At 38.4% G+C, this 17,752-nt stretch overlaps 1 protein-coding gene across 1 annotated transcript in view; it reads right to left on the bottom strand.

The window, feature by feature from the left end:
- ALK (anaplastic lymphoma receptor tyrosine kinase) overlaps nt 1-17,752 on the bottom strand; it is a gene marked incomplete at its 3' end in the record, with an annotated part of 222,125 nt that overhangs the window by 82,383 nt on the left and 121,990 nt on the right. The window contains exon 4 of the mRNA XM_009881980.1: nt 17,613-17,740. Within this exon, the coding sequence (XP_009880282.1) occupies nt 17,613-17,740 (128 nt within the window). The remainder of the gene's footprint in view (nt 1-17,612; nt 17,741-17,752) is intronic.

Below are 17,752 nucleotides of genomic sequence, written 5' to 3'. Positions count from 1 at the left end.
AAAAAAAAAAAAAAAAAAAACCCAAAAAACCCCAACTAGGCATATAAGCAACTAAAAAAAGAAAAATATAAACCAGTTTCAGGAAATAATGACATTCTGTATACTCTCCACCAAAGATCTACTGGGCTGTGGCACAGTTTCAAAGGAGATTTTGGAAAAAAACCCATCAATTTAGGAGAGGTTACAGATAACAAGCTGTATTGGACAGGACTTGCTTGATAGCACAAACTACACAAACACTGAATAATAAAAAAGAACCACCAAACTATCTTTTGGCCATAAAATAGACCAGGGGAGACCTAGAAGGTACTTTACATTTACATGTGTCCAACTTAGTCTTGAAGTATCAATTTTAAAGACCAAATAATGATTAACATTAATTTTCACATGCATTTCATCAAGCCTTCTCTCTGAGCGTCGGCCATCTTGAGGAGGTCAGCCATCTTAGGGAACACAAACTCTTCCTGTTTTTTACTATGATCCACTGGTTGCTCTGTACTTGTACACCTATTCATCCTAAGCTGCTCATGGTCCTCTCCATGGTATAGTTAAGTTATACTGAGTGCAAAGGTGTTAGATACCCGCTATATATTTTTTTCAGAAAAAGAACAGTTAAAATATCTGACTTCCAACCCTCCCAGGGCTTTAACTTAATGGGATGTGGATGCAGTTCACTAGCTGCAATGAATGTCACTGGCCAACTACTCACATCACTGCAGTACCTCAAAGCCCAAGGTGCACAGGGAATCTACTTTCAGAAAGTTCAGTGAAATACTATCAACAAAATGAACTATCCTGGAATTTGTACTTAAACCAGGAAAAAATTACTTCCCTCCTTTTCCAGGATTTCTTGACAAACAGCAGTAGGACTCTTACGCAGCAGTAGCTACAGTAAAGGCTCTCAACTCTTCTTTGACTATGCCCTTCCTTCCCATCCCACAGGTAATTACGACTGCTTTGTAGCGAGCAATATAATTTTAAACAGCCTGTCAATGAGGTATCACAAAGATAAAAGTGCCTTGCCCTAGCATCTAATATGGTTAAAGTCAATGATCCACCGTCCCGCAGGCAGTAAGATAATCAGAATGCTCAGAGGCCTCTGCATCTATGGCAGCCAGCTCTTTATGGGCAACAGCCACCGCATTCTCTGGAAGGTTTTCAGCAGAACAGTAGGACAGCTAAGGAAACTAAGACCTGGCAAAGACAGGGTGGCAAATGCAAATTATAGCCCCCCTGTGAATGAAACAGTTTCAGCACAGGCAGTAGAAGTTCAAGTTTTCTCCACACTGTGAGAACTCATCCATTCTACATTCATTTTACTTCCCGCTCCTGTTCAGTCCAGTGACAAACCTGCTGGGAACATCTCTGGACATCTTTGTCTCTGCTAGCAAAAAGCAGAAGTGAAAGGTATCTCTCTGCAGTCACTAGGCCTCTTCCAGGTAGACCATGACTAAGTTACCAGCTCATCCAGGGTATTCTTGGAAATAAAAAGCCTGGCATCCTTTTCCCACTACCCAACAAAAGGAAGAAATAGTTAAATAACCAAGGACTGAGCACAAAACGGCCAAAACACAGCAGCCCGGCATCATTTTTTGAGATACTTCAGCACTCCATTTGTGTGTACAGGGGCCTTGAATTGCTAGCAAGCCACCTGCAGAAATGCTGCCTATCAAATAAGGAATCCGATGGTCAGGATTTCCAAATTGGCTCTTATGCTGTGACCTTGGATAAGTCTCTTCACTTCTTCAAGCTTCCAGCTCGCTGCCCATGACAAAGAAATAACACTTTGTGGGGAATATGTGGCCTCGCTATTGTTTAGAACTAGTATGATGTGACTAGCATATTTTTGTTTCCACACACACAAAAATAATCTCATTTTTAAGAGCTTTCTAAGATGAAAATGTCCCCTGCAGAAGAAAAATGTTTGCCCAGCATTACTCCAAAAGATTTTATTTGCCCTGAAATAAAATAATGGTTAGCTCAAGGAAACTTGTTATTGTTCAAAATTTGTTTCATTTCAGATATTTCATCCTTCCTTTATGCCTTTTAACATAGTTTCAAATAAAAAACCTGAAGCCCAGGGAAGAGCAGTTAAAATTCAGTTTCCTCTCTTACTTTTTTTTTTTTGGTCAAAACACTAAGTTTGACCAGAATTTTCAATAGCTTTGTCCCACCAAGTTGCATTTTTAACAAACCTAGAATAAAAACGGAGATGCTGCTTACCCTTGTGTAACACATGGAGGCTCTCAAGTGAAAGGCTATAGTGAGTGTGTCAATAAGTGCTAATCACAAGCACAGAGGATGACAGAATCACTTGAGTCATTACCACACGCTAATGCAGCATCTGGCTGATTGTCATGGTTTGGCCTCAGCCGGCAACAAAGAACCATGCAGCCGCTCGCTCCACTACCACAGCCATGGGAAAAAATCGACAGGGCAAAACTCGTGGGTTAAAATAGTGCAATTTAACAGAACAGCAAAAGAGAAGATGAAAACAAAACAATAACATGAATAAAGGGATATGAAGACGCGATTACAGTACCGCCGCGGAGCGCACCAACTGGACCCCCACCGCCGCAGCCCACCACCAAGTGGCAACTGGTCTCCCCTCCTCGGCTAGCGCCTCTTAAAACCCCGGGCATGGGTCACGTGGGATGGAATACCTGCCCCCTGCCGGCTCCCGGGGGAAATGAACCCCATCCCTGCTGGAACCAGGACACTGCTGAAGCCCTTGGCCATTTCAGCTTGGTCCTGGTCCCCTGAAATCTACTCGCTCAGACAGTGCTCCAAAGAGACAATCTTTTACCATGTTAGCACTGACAGGACTGACAGCATTCTCTCCATGTGGCATGTATTAAAACATGCAAATATTAGCAAAACACAAATTAAACTGAGGGAACCTCAAATCTGGAGAGCAGTGAAAAACAACCATGAAGCCTGCACCACTTCACATGAGCACTATGGAGGCATTACGCTGCTATTGCTTTCTCAGCCAGCAGCTGTATGGAAAACAGTTAATGTAAACTCAACATTAAAAATTTCACTGACAATTAAGGTGACAGATTAAACTGATCTACATGCAATCTGCAAACTGATTTGGCATTCACTGATTAATGCAGTAAATGAGATACTAACATCTCACATGCAATGTTATAAATCACTAACTTCATTCAGCAATGTATATGTGGTGTCAAACAATTTTTGAAGCTGTGTAAGTTATTAAATTTTCCATAGGTAAAGCACTGAGTATCTATTACAGTTTTAGGATGAGATTATGAACAGAGACTTTCATTTTCTGACCAAAATTACTTCCAGACTTTGTCACTGGAGTACTTGATACTATTATAACCGCTCAGATTTCCAAAATTCAAGTGGAAATTGCTTTTCATTGTAGTGGAAAATAGCAATAGAAACGTACCAGCACCAAGTCTGGACGCAAGCTTCTTTTTCGCATACATGCATTTGAAGGGGGAGAGATGCTTTAGAAATGTGATTTATTTCTCCAAAAAGGTGCTTTCAAGAAATGACCATCTTTGAGTTCTGCTGATACTCAATACCACATAGATCTGCCACTTAAAGAAACTGCAGCAAGAAATGCCACAGAAGGGCCCTGAGATCTGTTCTAGGTATATTGCCCAACTACTGCAAAAAAAGGCAGAGTCCCTCTCTTATGCTTTTCTATGGATGTTACTCTCCATAAGTCAACAGACCCCAAGGACTTTCAACTATACAGTCACAAATTCACAAGGTGAAGGTATTCCCCTCCACAAATCCCAGGCAGTGCAAGGCTCTAGCCTCAGCAACAACACTTCAGCTCATGGCTGTCAACACTAATGAGTTAAACTGGACTGCAACGAGATCCTGGAGTTATTTGTAGCTGTGGTACAGGTAAGTCCCTTTGGTTGCAGGCAGACATCCCCTCCTCCAGCTGCACTGGCAGGAGAGGTTATTGCTTCCATCTGTTCAGCACCACTTTCCCTCCTGATCCGCTGATGAAGCAGCATGTGCAAGTGCTCCCTAATTTATTTCAGGCAAAGTCAGACAGGTGAGACCAGAACAACAGTTCTTACCTACTCAAGGATTTTATGTTAACCTGTCTTATTTTCAGATGGCAGCTGCTCTCTAGGCTGCATTAAAACATCTTCCAGACTCTTGTGACCTGCTTAAAGACGAGAGGAGAAAAGCCACAATACAGTGGTGCTACAAGGTAGAGGAGCAACTCAGTGGCTGTTCTCTAGTCTTTTTTAAAAAATGCCATTCTAATACGTGAGATAATTGTGATACGTGATGATATTTTTACTAGTCCATGCAAAGCAATCTACGGAAGAGGGAGTATTTCCCTTTCTCTTTTTTAAAGAGAGCATACTGTGGAACGTCAGACTGCTAACTCCCTTTACTTTGCAGCTTTGGGAAAACTCATAAACACATCTTGGTCTTTATCTGAGATATTCAGCTGAAGTCTGCTTCTAAAACAAGGAGAATGGAAAAAAAGCAACTGCAAGTATGCTCAAGTTTAGAGGAAATCTGCCTCAATTTAGAACTTTACAAAAGGAACCTTTCTTTAAATCAAAGATGGAGATAAAAGGGTGTGTTTATGTACAGGATATTATAGCAGCTTTTTTTCAGAATAGTACTTAAAGTTATTAAAACACAACATACATGTAAAAAAAATCCTCAAACTTGGTCCAATTTTCTGTTCAAAAAAAAAAAAACTTGGTCCAATTTTCTGTTCAAAAAAAACCCCCCATTTTGTTTTAAATTTTCCTGATAAAGAAGAAACATTGATTACACTAATGTAATGAAATAGAAATTCCCTGACATGACTCTTAATGGTATATCATGCCTAAGGAGTCCTGTCAGTTGAAATTTAGGCTAGAACTCAATGATCTCCAGGAACTAGATTTGAAATGACTAACTCCTGAATGTAACCAGATATTCCTGCAGAAGTAGGATGAATTAAGGTTCAAGGCAAATTCTGCATATAATATAGATCTTAACTTCATTTAGAAGCAATGTTGTTTAAGCTCTTATTAAGGGATTGAGTTACTGCTTCTGCTTAAACAGAAGTGACAGAGTCATTCTCAACGGTAATAAAAATAAACAAGATAATGCAAGAGAGCGAACCGCACCTACTGGTAAGGAAGTAACAGAAAAAATAATGTGGATCTTCTGTTACTACTCTTTGGAAAGCAGCATGGGATCCAATGTCCAAATGCAACTCAATTTAAGTAGATTTTTCAAAAAGCCTTCATTGATGTCTCCCAGAAAGGAATGTGGGCAAGAAAAAAATAAAAGCTTTTACATATAAGTGATTTTGTGAGGATGCCGAGAAGCAATATGATCTACAGGGCTCCATTAGAAGGCTGTTGGCTGTATCTCTGCTTCTACCAACAACCACTTTACTTTTGACAAACCACTTATGTATCTGAATGTTCTTCTGTGTGAAAGGACTCATTTTGGGATTTTTTTTTTTAGAAATATACCTTCTTTTGTAGACCCATTCATAAAATATCTACAGAGGGTAAAAATTTCTGGTTTATAACTTATACAAGTTTTGCAGAACAGCTGATGTTTTTGTTTTTAGTGCAGAGGGGCTTCTAGGTCTGACTGGAAGCATCCTGTCAAAGCTGCATGAATGAAGCTTGTTTTGGTAATGCTGGTATTGTAAAGTATTCCTGGATAGCACTATTAATCTTGCACTCAACAGCCATTTAATTTTTTTCAGGGTTTATCCTAACAGACTCTGAAGAAACTCCTGCAAAATAATTACTATAAAATGATTTATCTAGCATGCTAACCAGTGAGTGTTGAGAACATTCAATAGAGAATCCATTTGTTAGAGATTCCTTGCCTGACACTATTCATTCAAAAGTGAGGAATTGGTGGGCAGACTTTATAGATTACAGGTATTAAAGCACCCACTGGCTTTAAAAGGATAGTTCTGTTAGAAATTCCAGGCTACAATTCTTCAAGCAAAGCATTGTCCCCTTTCTGACACTCTGATGATGCTATGATGTTAAAGGTGGAATGAATTGCTCTCTGAAGTGCCTCTTTTTCTCTCAGTTGACTACAGAGGGACCCTAGAGACTAGCTTTGACATGATTCCTAACTTTCAGATAGCTGAAGTCACAAAAGATGAATACCACCTTGTCTAACTTCATACAACAAAGCATCTGAATGTCTGAACTAAATCTTGCCTAGGGAGATTGAATCCCATGATGTTGTGAATCAGATGACTGGTTTATTATACAGATTTTATTCCCTGACAGTTCAGTTGAGGTCTAGACTGAGAATTGTGCTGAACTGCTTGGAAATCAGCTTTGCAAGTTGGAGTTTAGGAGAAGATTTTTTTTGTCTCCTATCCAATGAAAATATTTTCCGGCCTTTGCTCAAATGCTAACAAAGGTAGCCAGCATCAGCAGAATACAGATGTGTTAAAAAAGAGGTGTCCTATACACTATTAAGACAAAGAAATAAGGAGAAAGGGACAAGTCCATCACTTGGCTTTGTAAACTGGAAAAGAAACTGTCTTCATTTCATCCAATGCCTTTCCTACGCACTCTTTATGTACACTTGGCACTTAGTAAAACCCACACGAGTACAGCAAGATTCCTTAGGCAAACAGCAAAGCTCTGCCATGACCAAGCTCTCTGCGTGAGTAACTTTTGGAATGAGCACAATTTTCTAAAGAGGATTCCCCAGAGGCAGCGCTCAGTTATACCAACACGGCTACAGCTTACGCAACGCCTAGCATTAACTAAAAACTCAAAGCTGACAGCCTCTTCCCTGTTTCACCAGTCAAATCCCTCGACTTAAACTTGTTAGAGATCCACCAGTAAACTGCTGGTTACTGTTGCTGCCACAAATGGTGTGATGTTGTTCACTCACTACTTCTCTCTCATTTCTAAGATCGATGAAAAGGCTATTTAAAATTGTTTCCATTTCCTCCCAGCTAATTACATCCCAGGTGTCAGCTAATCTAATGCTCACTCGCTGCGGCCTGGCCAAAGGGCTTTGGTCATCTTTATTCATCTGGTGCCGTTTGCCTTTGTATTTGTGCTAAAGAATTCACAATCGAATCTCTTTGTCCTTTGCCTGTACTCAAGTGCACAGCACAGACCAGACCCATCTGTAAGTACTGCTCTGAGATGGTATAGCAATATGAATAAATAGAAACAGTAATAAACTCCTCTGTAGTATTTACAGAACAGTATCACTGTGGGCTTGCAGTGTAGGAAGAGGAATTTTGCACAACTGACTTCCATTTGGTGGTATCCTGCCCAGTCATGACACTTTGGTTTCATTTCAGCAATTACCCTAATTCTCCAGGAAAGGAATGCACTGTTTACTTGAAAAGTCAAAAAATAATACGAACCAGAGAATGCTCTGACTGCTATTATACTTTAGAAAGACAATTGTAATGCATTACAGACACTGCTGATGTCTGCTACTGCTAGTAACAGAAGCAAGTAGAAGCACATTTATTACAGTTTAAGGGGAGCTACATGAAGTCAAAAATTAGATTCTACAAATCAACAATTAATATGAAGACTACTTGCTACAATATAAACTTATAATGGAGTAATAATTGCCCTAAAGGTTTCATGATGAGATAAGATAGGCAGGAATGTTTTATGACTACAGGGAAATTGGTGGAATAGGCTTGTCCACAGAAGAGAAATCACCTGATTTCACTTGGAAGCAGAGGAAGTTGGAGGTGCTCCAAAGATGAAATTAGAAGGAAACAGAAGACAAACACTGTAAGCATGGAAGACCACAGGCAAAGCACTCCGTGCAAAGAGGAACAGGTCAAACATCTCTTGGAGCAGACTTTTTTCCAACATACGATAAAAAAGGTTATTTTGCATTTCTCATTTGTCGTAATCAGTTGTAAGTTATACTTTTAGAAAATAACACTTCGTACAAAATGTATTTTGCAATCCAATTTCTTAAAAATCAATGTAACTATATAGTAATATGTATCACTGCGAACACGTGTCAGCTCCAGCCTCCTTTACCTACAGTGAAAGAACAGCTACAACTTAAACCTAACTCTCTGTTTTCCAAACCAAACTCTTCTGTTGGCTGTGAAGACCCCAGCAATGACAAAGAAACTGACATCTAAATCAGTGATGTTCCTATGAAACCTCTTGTTAGGCTCCTCCTTTTTCAAAAGCTGTGATGAATGCGCAGGGGATGCATCTTCAGCTCATGCAAGTAGTCAAAGCTCCAACAATTAACGGGATGATGTGCAATGTGCTTTGCAACTTTCACTAGCAGAAGCTCCACCCAACCAACTTCATAGTTACTCACTTCACTTCCTTTACTTTGGGGAAATATCTTGCACGCAGTAAACACTTCCATTACATTACTGTCTAAGACACTTGGCAATTTTTGTAGGCAGCTGAGTCACTTTACTAATGTTTTGTTACTGATGTGTACAATATAAGTGCCTGATGAGTTAACACTGCTGCCAAAACTTTACACTTAGTGTTTCTGATCTTAGAGCGATTGCCTTCTTTTTGTTACAGTTTCATTAATGTATGTTCATAAACACACGTACATATACTGTTATTCCATGAGGTGCTTAAGGAGTCAACCGTTTCTTCCTATAAATCAATAGTAACACTGATAATATTACAGAAATATTGAAGTTTCATGCTTTTCATATTTACCCTTTTTTTTTTTTTTGTACTGTATAACACGATGCTGGATTTATGCAGTTGTTGCTTACAGCTCTAAATGATGTCTTAAAAATCCAGTACATAATTTAGGCTTAAGTGAATGGAATATTCACTGCTGTAGTCTCTGCAAAATCATTTACTCTAGATTGCGGCTCACACAAATCAACCAGAACAGCTTAGATCCCAGTATGCTGCAACACATCATCTGACATAACCAGACAGATTGCTTCTCAACCCTCAAAGTTTTGAGATATCAAAATAGTTGCTTTGTTCGTCTCTATTCACATGAAATGAAAAATCCACCATTTAAATTCTTTACAGAACATGATAAATCTCTCTGTAAGAGTTGACTAAATTATATTTCCTTGTAGATCCGAAAAACATTTCCAAGCCTCTTATTTTGCTTACAAATTTGCTGATACTCCATCAATCATGTCCCACGAACAATACACTTCAATCTGGAATTGGACACAGAATCCAGCTGACTCATTTAAGTGCTCGCAACCTCCCAGTTGTACAAAACTTCAGCACTTCAGCTGGCAATCATTTAAAGAAGCAGGGGGGGAAAGTATTCTTAAAATTTCTTTCATGTAATAAAACCTGAGTGGTAATTTAAGATCTTGCCATCTGGATCAATATGCCTTACTAGCAGGGCTTTCAAAGGCTCAGTTCCTTGTATGCCTCATTTATGGAGGTACTCTGTAAAACTGCCTCCGTGGAAGCACGTCCTGTCCTTTCTCATCCTCACAGGTGGAAGTTGCATCCTCACTGCAACTCAGTGATGATGGGATTTTTGAAAACTCGGGGGTGACTAAGGAGCACAGTTCCCATTAATTTCTGCTCCTAAGTCATTTGGGCAGCTTTTGAAAGCTCCTCTCTTTCCCCACGATTTTCATGACTTCAAAGCAAAAGAATTCACAACATACACGTTTAATGATCCTGACCAAGATTCTGATGTGCAGCTTTGGGTGTGTTTCCAATTACAGCACAAAGGAGTCTCATATGCTGAAAGGGCATGCATTCCTTTTCATAAAACTTCAGTCCCCCCTTACAGATTCTTAAATTTTTCAGGGAAAAATCAATGTATCGGGTTTAGTCAGTTGACATTTCTACTTATGTATTATGGATTTGATTTGGAATTGAGGCTTTTTGGTTTCCGTTGTTCTATTGCAGAGCGTCTACTTCACTGCATCCATCACTGCTGGCACCAATGTGCCACACCTCTCTCATACCAGATACAGTGCAGAATTATTAAACCATGTCTGGTTTGGTGCAGCAATTGGTTTGCTAAGAAAGTTGGCTGCAGTAGGCCATGCAGAAACAGAACAGAAGGACAAAGCCAGCAGGGCTGCCTAAGGCAGAAAGAGGAAGGTTGTGGACAACAAAAGGGAAGAGCTGGACAGGATCTTATGGCAAGACTGAGGCAGATTTGCAATGAGACCTCAGACACAGCAAACAAGCTGAACTTGAATACTTGAGAAGATAAGCACTGGGGTTTAGAAGTGCCCTGAGCCAAAATCTGAAGAATTCTTCATTGTGGTAAAGAAAGAGGAGGAATTATACCTTTTCTCAGTCTTGTATGCGCTGCATTACTACAGAGCAGTGGTACCTCAGAATCCAGCGTTGGTATGTATGACACTTATGCAGGTTTTTTAAAAAAAATAAGATTCTTGCTGCTGACATTATTTTGTCTTCTACAACCTGGAAGCACACACAAAAAATCTTCTTTCCTTCTTCTCCCATCTTCTCCTCATTCTTGTTCTTCATTTTCCAAAAATTATTTTGCTCATCAATGCCCCTCAGGCTGTGGTGAGCGAGCCAGAAAAGGGGACTAGCTTCCACCTGAACAACCCATGTATTTATCATTGCATTTAATAATTCGAAAAGTTAATTGATTAATCCTTTTGCATTTCATTCAATTTTCACAATTCACTGAATTTCCCGCAGTCTCACTTGGTTTCTTTGCCAGTTCAACAGATTATCCATCTAGTTAGTTCAGTCTGGTTGATTGAGTGGCTATCTGATTAAGTTTGATTGCTCTAGTTAATTAATTGGATTGTAAATGTTTATTCCAATCACTTTCTAACTGGTCAAACTCTTTCATCGTTTCCACTATCTGGACTAATTATTCCTGCCTGATATCCTGTCATTTGTTTTCAGTGTTACCGGTTTCTTGCCGTCTCTCCTTTCCTCCTCTCTCCCTCTCTCATTTATTCTTTTTCACGCAGTCTGACTCCCATCCTTTTTGCTTGATCATCATCCTCTTCTGTTCTGACTTTCTAAGCTTCCCCGCTGTCTCTCACCTCTTCTCAAAGACCACTGGAATTCTTCACAAACATGAATCAAGCTGCATAGCCAGGTTTTAACATCTTCAGTCCTGTTTAAATCAAAAACCTTTCCTACAGCTAACAGGGAACTTCATGGATCTATATAAAACAAAACTCAGACTTTGTTTTAGTAAAATCAAGGTTCTGCATGCTCTTTGTTACAGCCTAGCAGGCTTTTGAAAACGTAGGGGGTTATTATGGAGAGAAAAAGGGAGAGAGAGACTGTCATCTACATACCCTGTAGAATCAGCTTGCATAAATCTTTGAATCTGGAGTAATACTAGTTTAAAATCATTGGGTCATCCGTAAATCATCGTTGTCCTCCCCAGTATCTCAAGTGATAATAGTGAATCCTATGATTGTTTCAATAAATCCAAGCAGTTAAAACATCACGAGAACTAAGTGGCAGCAATTAATAGTAATAAAAATAAGTTCAATTTGGGGTAAGCAGATTACAGAGTTCATTTTCTTTCACTGAATCAATGGCTCCCCTGTTGAAATAAGCCTTAATTAAGGGAGAAGGTCAGGATAAAAATCATATACAGCATTAAAAAGATAATGTATTGGCCAATTCTTCAAGGTGTTAAAAAGTACTTAAGACCCACAACTGCCAACATTTGCAGGGGAACTGAGGGATTTTTAGTGTTTCTCAAGCAGCTTCCAGTACCTCTTAGGAGCAAGCCCTTCTCCTTTGATTATTAAAGCTTTGGATTTTGAAGACTGAGATTTCTCAATTCTGTTTCTTAACCCAAATCACCTAACCTTTTTTGAATTACAGTAGAAGAACTCGCCCACTCTGGTAAGATAGTAACTTTGTCTAAGAAACACTCACATTCGGTCCTGCTGTGGCAGACTCCAGCCTTTCCACCTTCTGTATGAATGCATCAATTTTAAAGACCAGTTTTATGAGCATTATTACACCATCTAAAACATTGCTTTATACCTCCCTCCTCATATCTTAAAATCCCAAATACATCATCAGTTGATTACAAAATAAAACAACAGAACACTAGGTCCCATTCACCAACATACTGGCATGACAGACCTATGAAAACCAAATGCTCTAGATATTCAGGTTCATCTCCCCCTCCCCTTTGGTGAGTACACTAATGTTCTAAATAGATTAAATTATTTAACATAACCATCACTGTCTAAATTTGGCTCCACAAGAAGTAGGTGTTCTTCAGTCAGCAACAGAAATGCATAATCACTAATTCATTACTGTATGAAGCTACTCGACCACTAATTGCGTTACTGTGCCTTTTCTAGAAGCAATATTAAGACTAAATTTGCTTAATTTTTTATCCCTAGCATTACTATAACTTAATTTAAAAAAGATGAAAATGAAAAATGAAAACAAAGATAAGCCCCATAACAAGTGCATTAAATATATTTTGCTTAAATGGGCACAAACCACAAGTGAAATAATTTTCACTTTGGAATTACCTTAAAATGATTTAACTTGACTACAGCCACCACACTCATCTGTAAAGCAGTTTTTTTCTCCAGCAAAAGATCCCTACAGGATTAAAACGCTAGCAGGTTAGAGATGGTTTTTGGCACACAACCTGAAGTCAGAATAATTAGTCATACCTCATGGGAGTGCAGAGGTGAATGGGGAGGAAGGTGGTTGCCAAAGCATTTGGAGGCAAATATTCTTAAAATAGTAAGTCTTTTCCAAATGCCTACTTAGTGAAATTAGATCCACAGGAAAACCAGCTCAGTGGAGCTGTATAAATGGCATAGGCCACTCCAAGGAAAATGCAGCCAATCTGCCTAATTTTATTTATTTTTTTTTTTAATGAAGGATACTCAGAACTTAATCCAAACATACTGAATAATTTCCATTGACTTCAATTAACTCTGGCTCTATCCTCTGGCTTGGTAAGCTCCTTAACCATGGCATTAACGCCAAAGGAAATTCTCCAGCTTCCCTTACACAAAAATGACCTTGATAGGCCAAGTAAGCATTATCGTAAACGTTGATCCTAAACCTCAAATACAGACAACTACTTCTGAAATTTAAGACTACTTTTCTACTTTTATTTTTTTAATCATGTCTGTTTTTCAGTTTTATAACAGCAGCGCAATACCAACTGTGCTCATTGTTCTGTTCACCCGTTCCCCTAAATTTCTGGGCAGTGGTGGATCTCCAGACCATTTAAGACAATATCGTTGGTTCCACTGAAGGTACATGTCTTTTCTCCACCGTCCCATATTTACAACTACACAATTATTAAAAGCAATACTGACACTATTAAGTTAGTGGCTTCAAAAATCTTGCGTAAACATCTTGCAATTTTACTCCAGTGAAACTTACTTACAATTATATAAAAAATTTTATGAACTAATAATTAACATCTAAATTAGCTGTAAGTGTGTCATGTCGAACTTCAATTAGAAATTTTTTACAGTGAGAACAAACAATCACTGAAACAACCTCCCCAGGGACATGGTGGAGTCCCCATTACTGGAGGTTTTCAAGATGCAGCTGGTCAGGGTGCTAGATAATCTCACCTAGGCTTCCTTTCCCACAAAAGGCTGGACCAGATGGTCTTCTGAGGTCCCTTCCAACCTGGGCTGTTCTACAATTCTATCAGATACACTAATATTATTTCAGTTCTCAGTTTGGAAGAGGTTAACTTTTTTAGGCAATTTTCCAGTAGGAAGCATCAAGAACTCATTTTGAAAAGGGGCTCACTGGTATTTCATTAAGTTCAGTTAACCACAACACCCTGTCAGCATATTAATTTATAAGACAAACTGCAGAAAGTGAGCATAGGTGGGAAAACTGAAATGATACATATTCAGGTTTTGTCTGAATACACAACACCATCATTTTAGTAATGATTCAGATACATAAGTAATCCTGTTTGGAGAAAGACCTTATTGATTTCCTGCAGTTGATTCATAAATCTGTTGCTAGACTATTTATCAAACGGAATCCTGAAAAATTCTGGCAGTTGCTCATACATGTGCAAGTCTATATTCTTACTCTTCCCTCACTATCTTTTTTCCCAGTAAAATAATCTTCAAGTCTTCAAATTTTTTCCTTTATTGAGGGGTCCTCTGGTTTTGATCAGGGATTTTGCTTTCAGAACAACCTTAACTTCAACTTTTCATAAATGTATTATAACCATGAGATCATTACAGAACTAACTACTTACCAGCTCTGAAGGTAATGAGTATATTTCTATGTACTTTTCAGTATCTACTGAAAAAAGCTACTGCTGAGTGGACAGAAGCATTAACTTAATCAACAATACACAGTCTCTCCCCACTCCAAAATAAATATGTTTTTTATGTTGCTTACTGAGCTTGAAAACTTGAAAGCTAAGTGCTTCCTCTTGGACAGGCTGAGTGTCTGAAATAACTGCTTTTAACAGCCTCAGAGCATCATTAAACCTTTAACACATTTTAGAAGTATTTGATCTCCATGCCCCTTACTTAAAAAGTTACTCAGAATTGGTAAATCGAACATTGCTAAGTAAAACAATGTCTTGTCATTTACTTGTGCTTACTATTAAGTACTTTAATTAAGACTTGTGGAAATAAGTTAGCAAATTAATTAATTTACAACTGCAATAAAATTCAGTAAGAAACCCATTAAATATCATTAATAAGTCGATACGTTACTTAGGAAATGAACTCTATTTTTATTACTAGAAATTACTATCAACTATAAAACGCCACTGTACCAATTTCTTTACTTGTAGAAGGAACAAATTCTTAACTGACATTATCAAATTAATATATTGCTTCTCTGCGATTTATTTTTTTTTTTGCTTTGGATACTGCACTTATTTAAATTGTAAGTTGTAAGAAAGAAAACTAGACAATCAATAGTTTAGATTTTACACACTGACAAACACAATCTGCGTCACATTTAAGACAGTCATTGAAAGTCAATTGGCTGTAGGATGATGGGCAATGCTACCTGTTAACTGTCCTGATCCAAAACCTATAGAAGTCCAAGCAGCCTTTCTACTGACTGTAGGGGCTTTCTTATTGGAATCTAATCCTACGGTTCAAGAAAACTTTCTGTTAAAAAAAAAAAAAAAGGCACTTAGCACATGTCAAGTGCTAACAAGCCCTTAAAGAATTAAAGCCAGAGGATGAAGTGCAAGAGAGTAACGGTGCTGATGAACTTCAGCAATGATAAAAGATGAACCAAATACAGTTTTAGTCAATCCCAAGCCTTTGAAAAAACAACATCAACAAAAAACCCCAACAACAACAAAACAAAAACAACCACCCCCAAGCAAAAAACCAAAACAAACACATACACAAACCCACCAAAAAACCAAAACCGAATGAAACTCCTCAATCGTAAGGGCTTCCTTTTTTTTTTTTTTTATCAAGTTAACCCAATCAAGACTGATTATATGATGGGAATTGGGAAATCTGAAGGTATTCAAGTGACAAACCACTTTGATTTTCTAATCTGCTGCACTGCTGAATGAAGAAAGGAAAGTGTGGCGTGCAATTAAGACATTGCAATGATAGAGTTATGTTTCCACTCAACAATTTTTCCCTAGATGGGATATGAATCTAGAATTTTTAAATTCAGAACTAAAAAAAAAAAAAATCAGAATTTTATCAGCATCTGAATTTTTTTCTTAATTTTAATTTCCTATTCAATCCCAAATAGGTTGTTATTTTTTCAATTCAGATGCAATATAAATCCCATCTTTTCCATGATTAAAAAACTCAAAAAATGAAATTCCCAATGCTCAAAAGCAAATCCCAACCTCAAATTTCTACCTACTTTAAGCCCCTGTTGGCATCTAATTTAGATCCAGACCTGTATCCACCTATGGAACTGGTAGCCTAATTTCCTACGATTGTCTGTATGTGTTAATTTATTTTTAAATGGTGCATATGGCCTTCAAAAGGCTTAGAAAATCAGGCTGAAGGCTTGTTACTGTTTCTCAGATGTTTCTTTCCCAAATTCACCCATGTTTTAGGTGCTTCAATGACATTAAGGTATCCAACTAGCTAAGCTGCCCAAAGGCTTCTAAAAGCTACAGAAAAATTAGGTTTAGATTAATTTTTTGTTATTGCTTCCCCTATTTCCTCCAAGCCTAAGGTGCCACCCTTGGCTGATCATCACCACCTTCTTTCTCGTAAAAGGACACATCTTCAGCTGTGTGCAAAAGGCTTACCAGTTTCAACCAACTGAAAAAAGAACAAGTGGGTTTATTCCCTGGTGATATTATTCATACACTGCATCCTGTAAGCAGAGCAGGGGAGTAGCCAATTGCTACAAATTTGTAGACGAAATGGGAGATTTGTTCCTTCTTTTGCTCACAATATATCCTAATAGCCTCAGCAACTGACATCTGTCATCCGCAGAACAATGCCCAGTAGTGGTATGAGCTCACTCAGCCAACATTATCCTTTCACTCAGCTGACTGTCCATCACACCTACGTCTCTCCTTCAAGCGCTCCCAAGGGAAGAATTCATGTGCCTTCATGAGAGCTGAATATCTCCTGTAGTCTGTCATAAAATTTTTTGCAATGAATTCCCAAAGCACTCTGTATTTGAATGACTTGAGTCCCATTCACTTTTTTGTCTTGAGGAGCTGAAATACTTTCTTCTCAGCCTTCGAGAGATACCAAGACGCATTCTGTACATCAGCAGCAGAACAGGTGCATCCTATCTGAACATGCCCTGCACAATGTCAGGCTGTTCCTTGTTGGAGCTTAGAGATCACCTTTATATATGGACAGTGTAATAAACCCCTTAGTACAACTGGTCTTTGTGGAGCGCAATGTAAATAATCAAAATAACGTATATTCTCCAGCAGATTTCCCTGTCCCAGACAGGTTGAAAGGAAGAACATGCAGCTGAACTCAGCAGTACTCCAAATAAATAAAATGGACAAAAGGTAATGTGTTAAGTGCTATAAGTAATAATATTCTTCACTGACATCCCACCTAAAGATTTCAGTATGATTCACAAGCTCTATAAAGCTGATAGAACTAAAATGCATCTGCTTCTGGCGTGAAGCACTAAATTTACACACTTGGATTGATAAAGGAGCTTGTATTTAAAAAAGTAACCCCCATTACGGCTGCCCATTATTAAAATTCCATGCACTACATAGAGCTATTAGGGGTTACTCAGCAATAACTATTTTGGAACATTGCCTAAGAAAGGCATACTTTATTAGAATCAAGTTTTCCATAGCTGTTTAAAAAAACAACCCTGAAATCTGTTACCAGGAACATCAAAAAGACAGCTTGCAAGCTACCTGTCTAGGAACAGGTACTACTGTTCTACTTTCTGCTGCAGAAAGTGAAATCATCAGGATAGGCATTTGGCAAGCCAGGGTGAATACTGCTTTGGTTCTCCCAAAATGAAACTTACTTAGAAATGCTTTCCTAAGGAAAAAAAAAAAAACAAACAACAAACCACTTGTTTCCTTGCAGAAGTTAAAAACTTCTAAGGCATCATTAAAAAAATTCTTCATTTAAGTGATTTATTTGATGAGAAGCTGTCATCCTGTGAAGGTTCTGTAACAGCCAGAAACCATGCTCCTCTCCAAAAAGGCATCTAAAGACTATGAGCTGGAAGCAATAAAATACTCTACGTTACCTGTACTGCAGTTCTTCATTGCAAAGGAATCCACAGCCGCTACGCTCTTGTTCCCATTAGCAACATACTCCAGTGAGATCCGAAATGGTTTCTCTAGATGTCCAACTCTCCTTTGAAGCAACACCCATCTGGTCTCATCA

This window comes from Charadrius vociferus, unplaced genomic scaffold, assembly GCF_000708025.1.
Source record: "Charadrius vociferus isolate BGI_N301 unplaced genomic scaffold, ASM70802v2 scaffold610, whole genome shotgun sequence".
Classification (NCBI taxonomy): domain Eukaryota; kingdom Metazoa; phylum Chordata; class Aves; order Charadriiformes; family Charadriidae; genus Charadrius; species Charadrius vociferus.
This window is presented reverse-complemented; position numbering and strand designations above follow the sequence as displayed.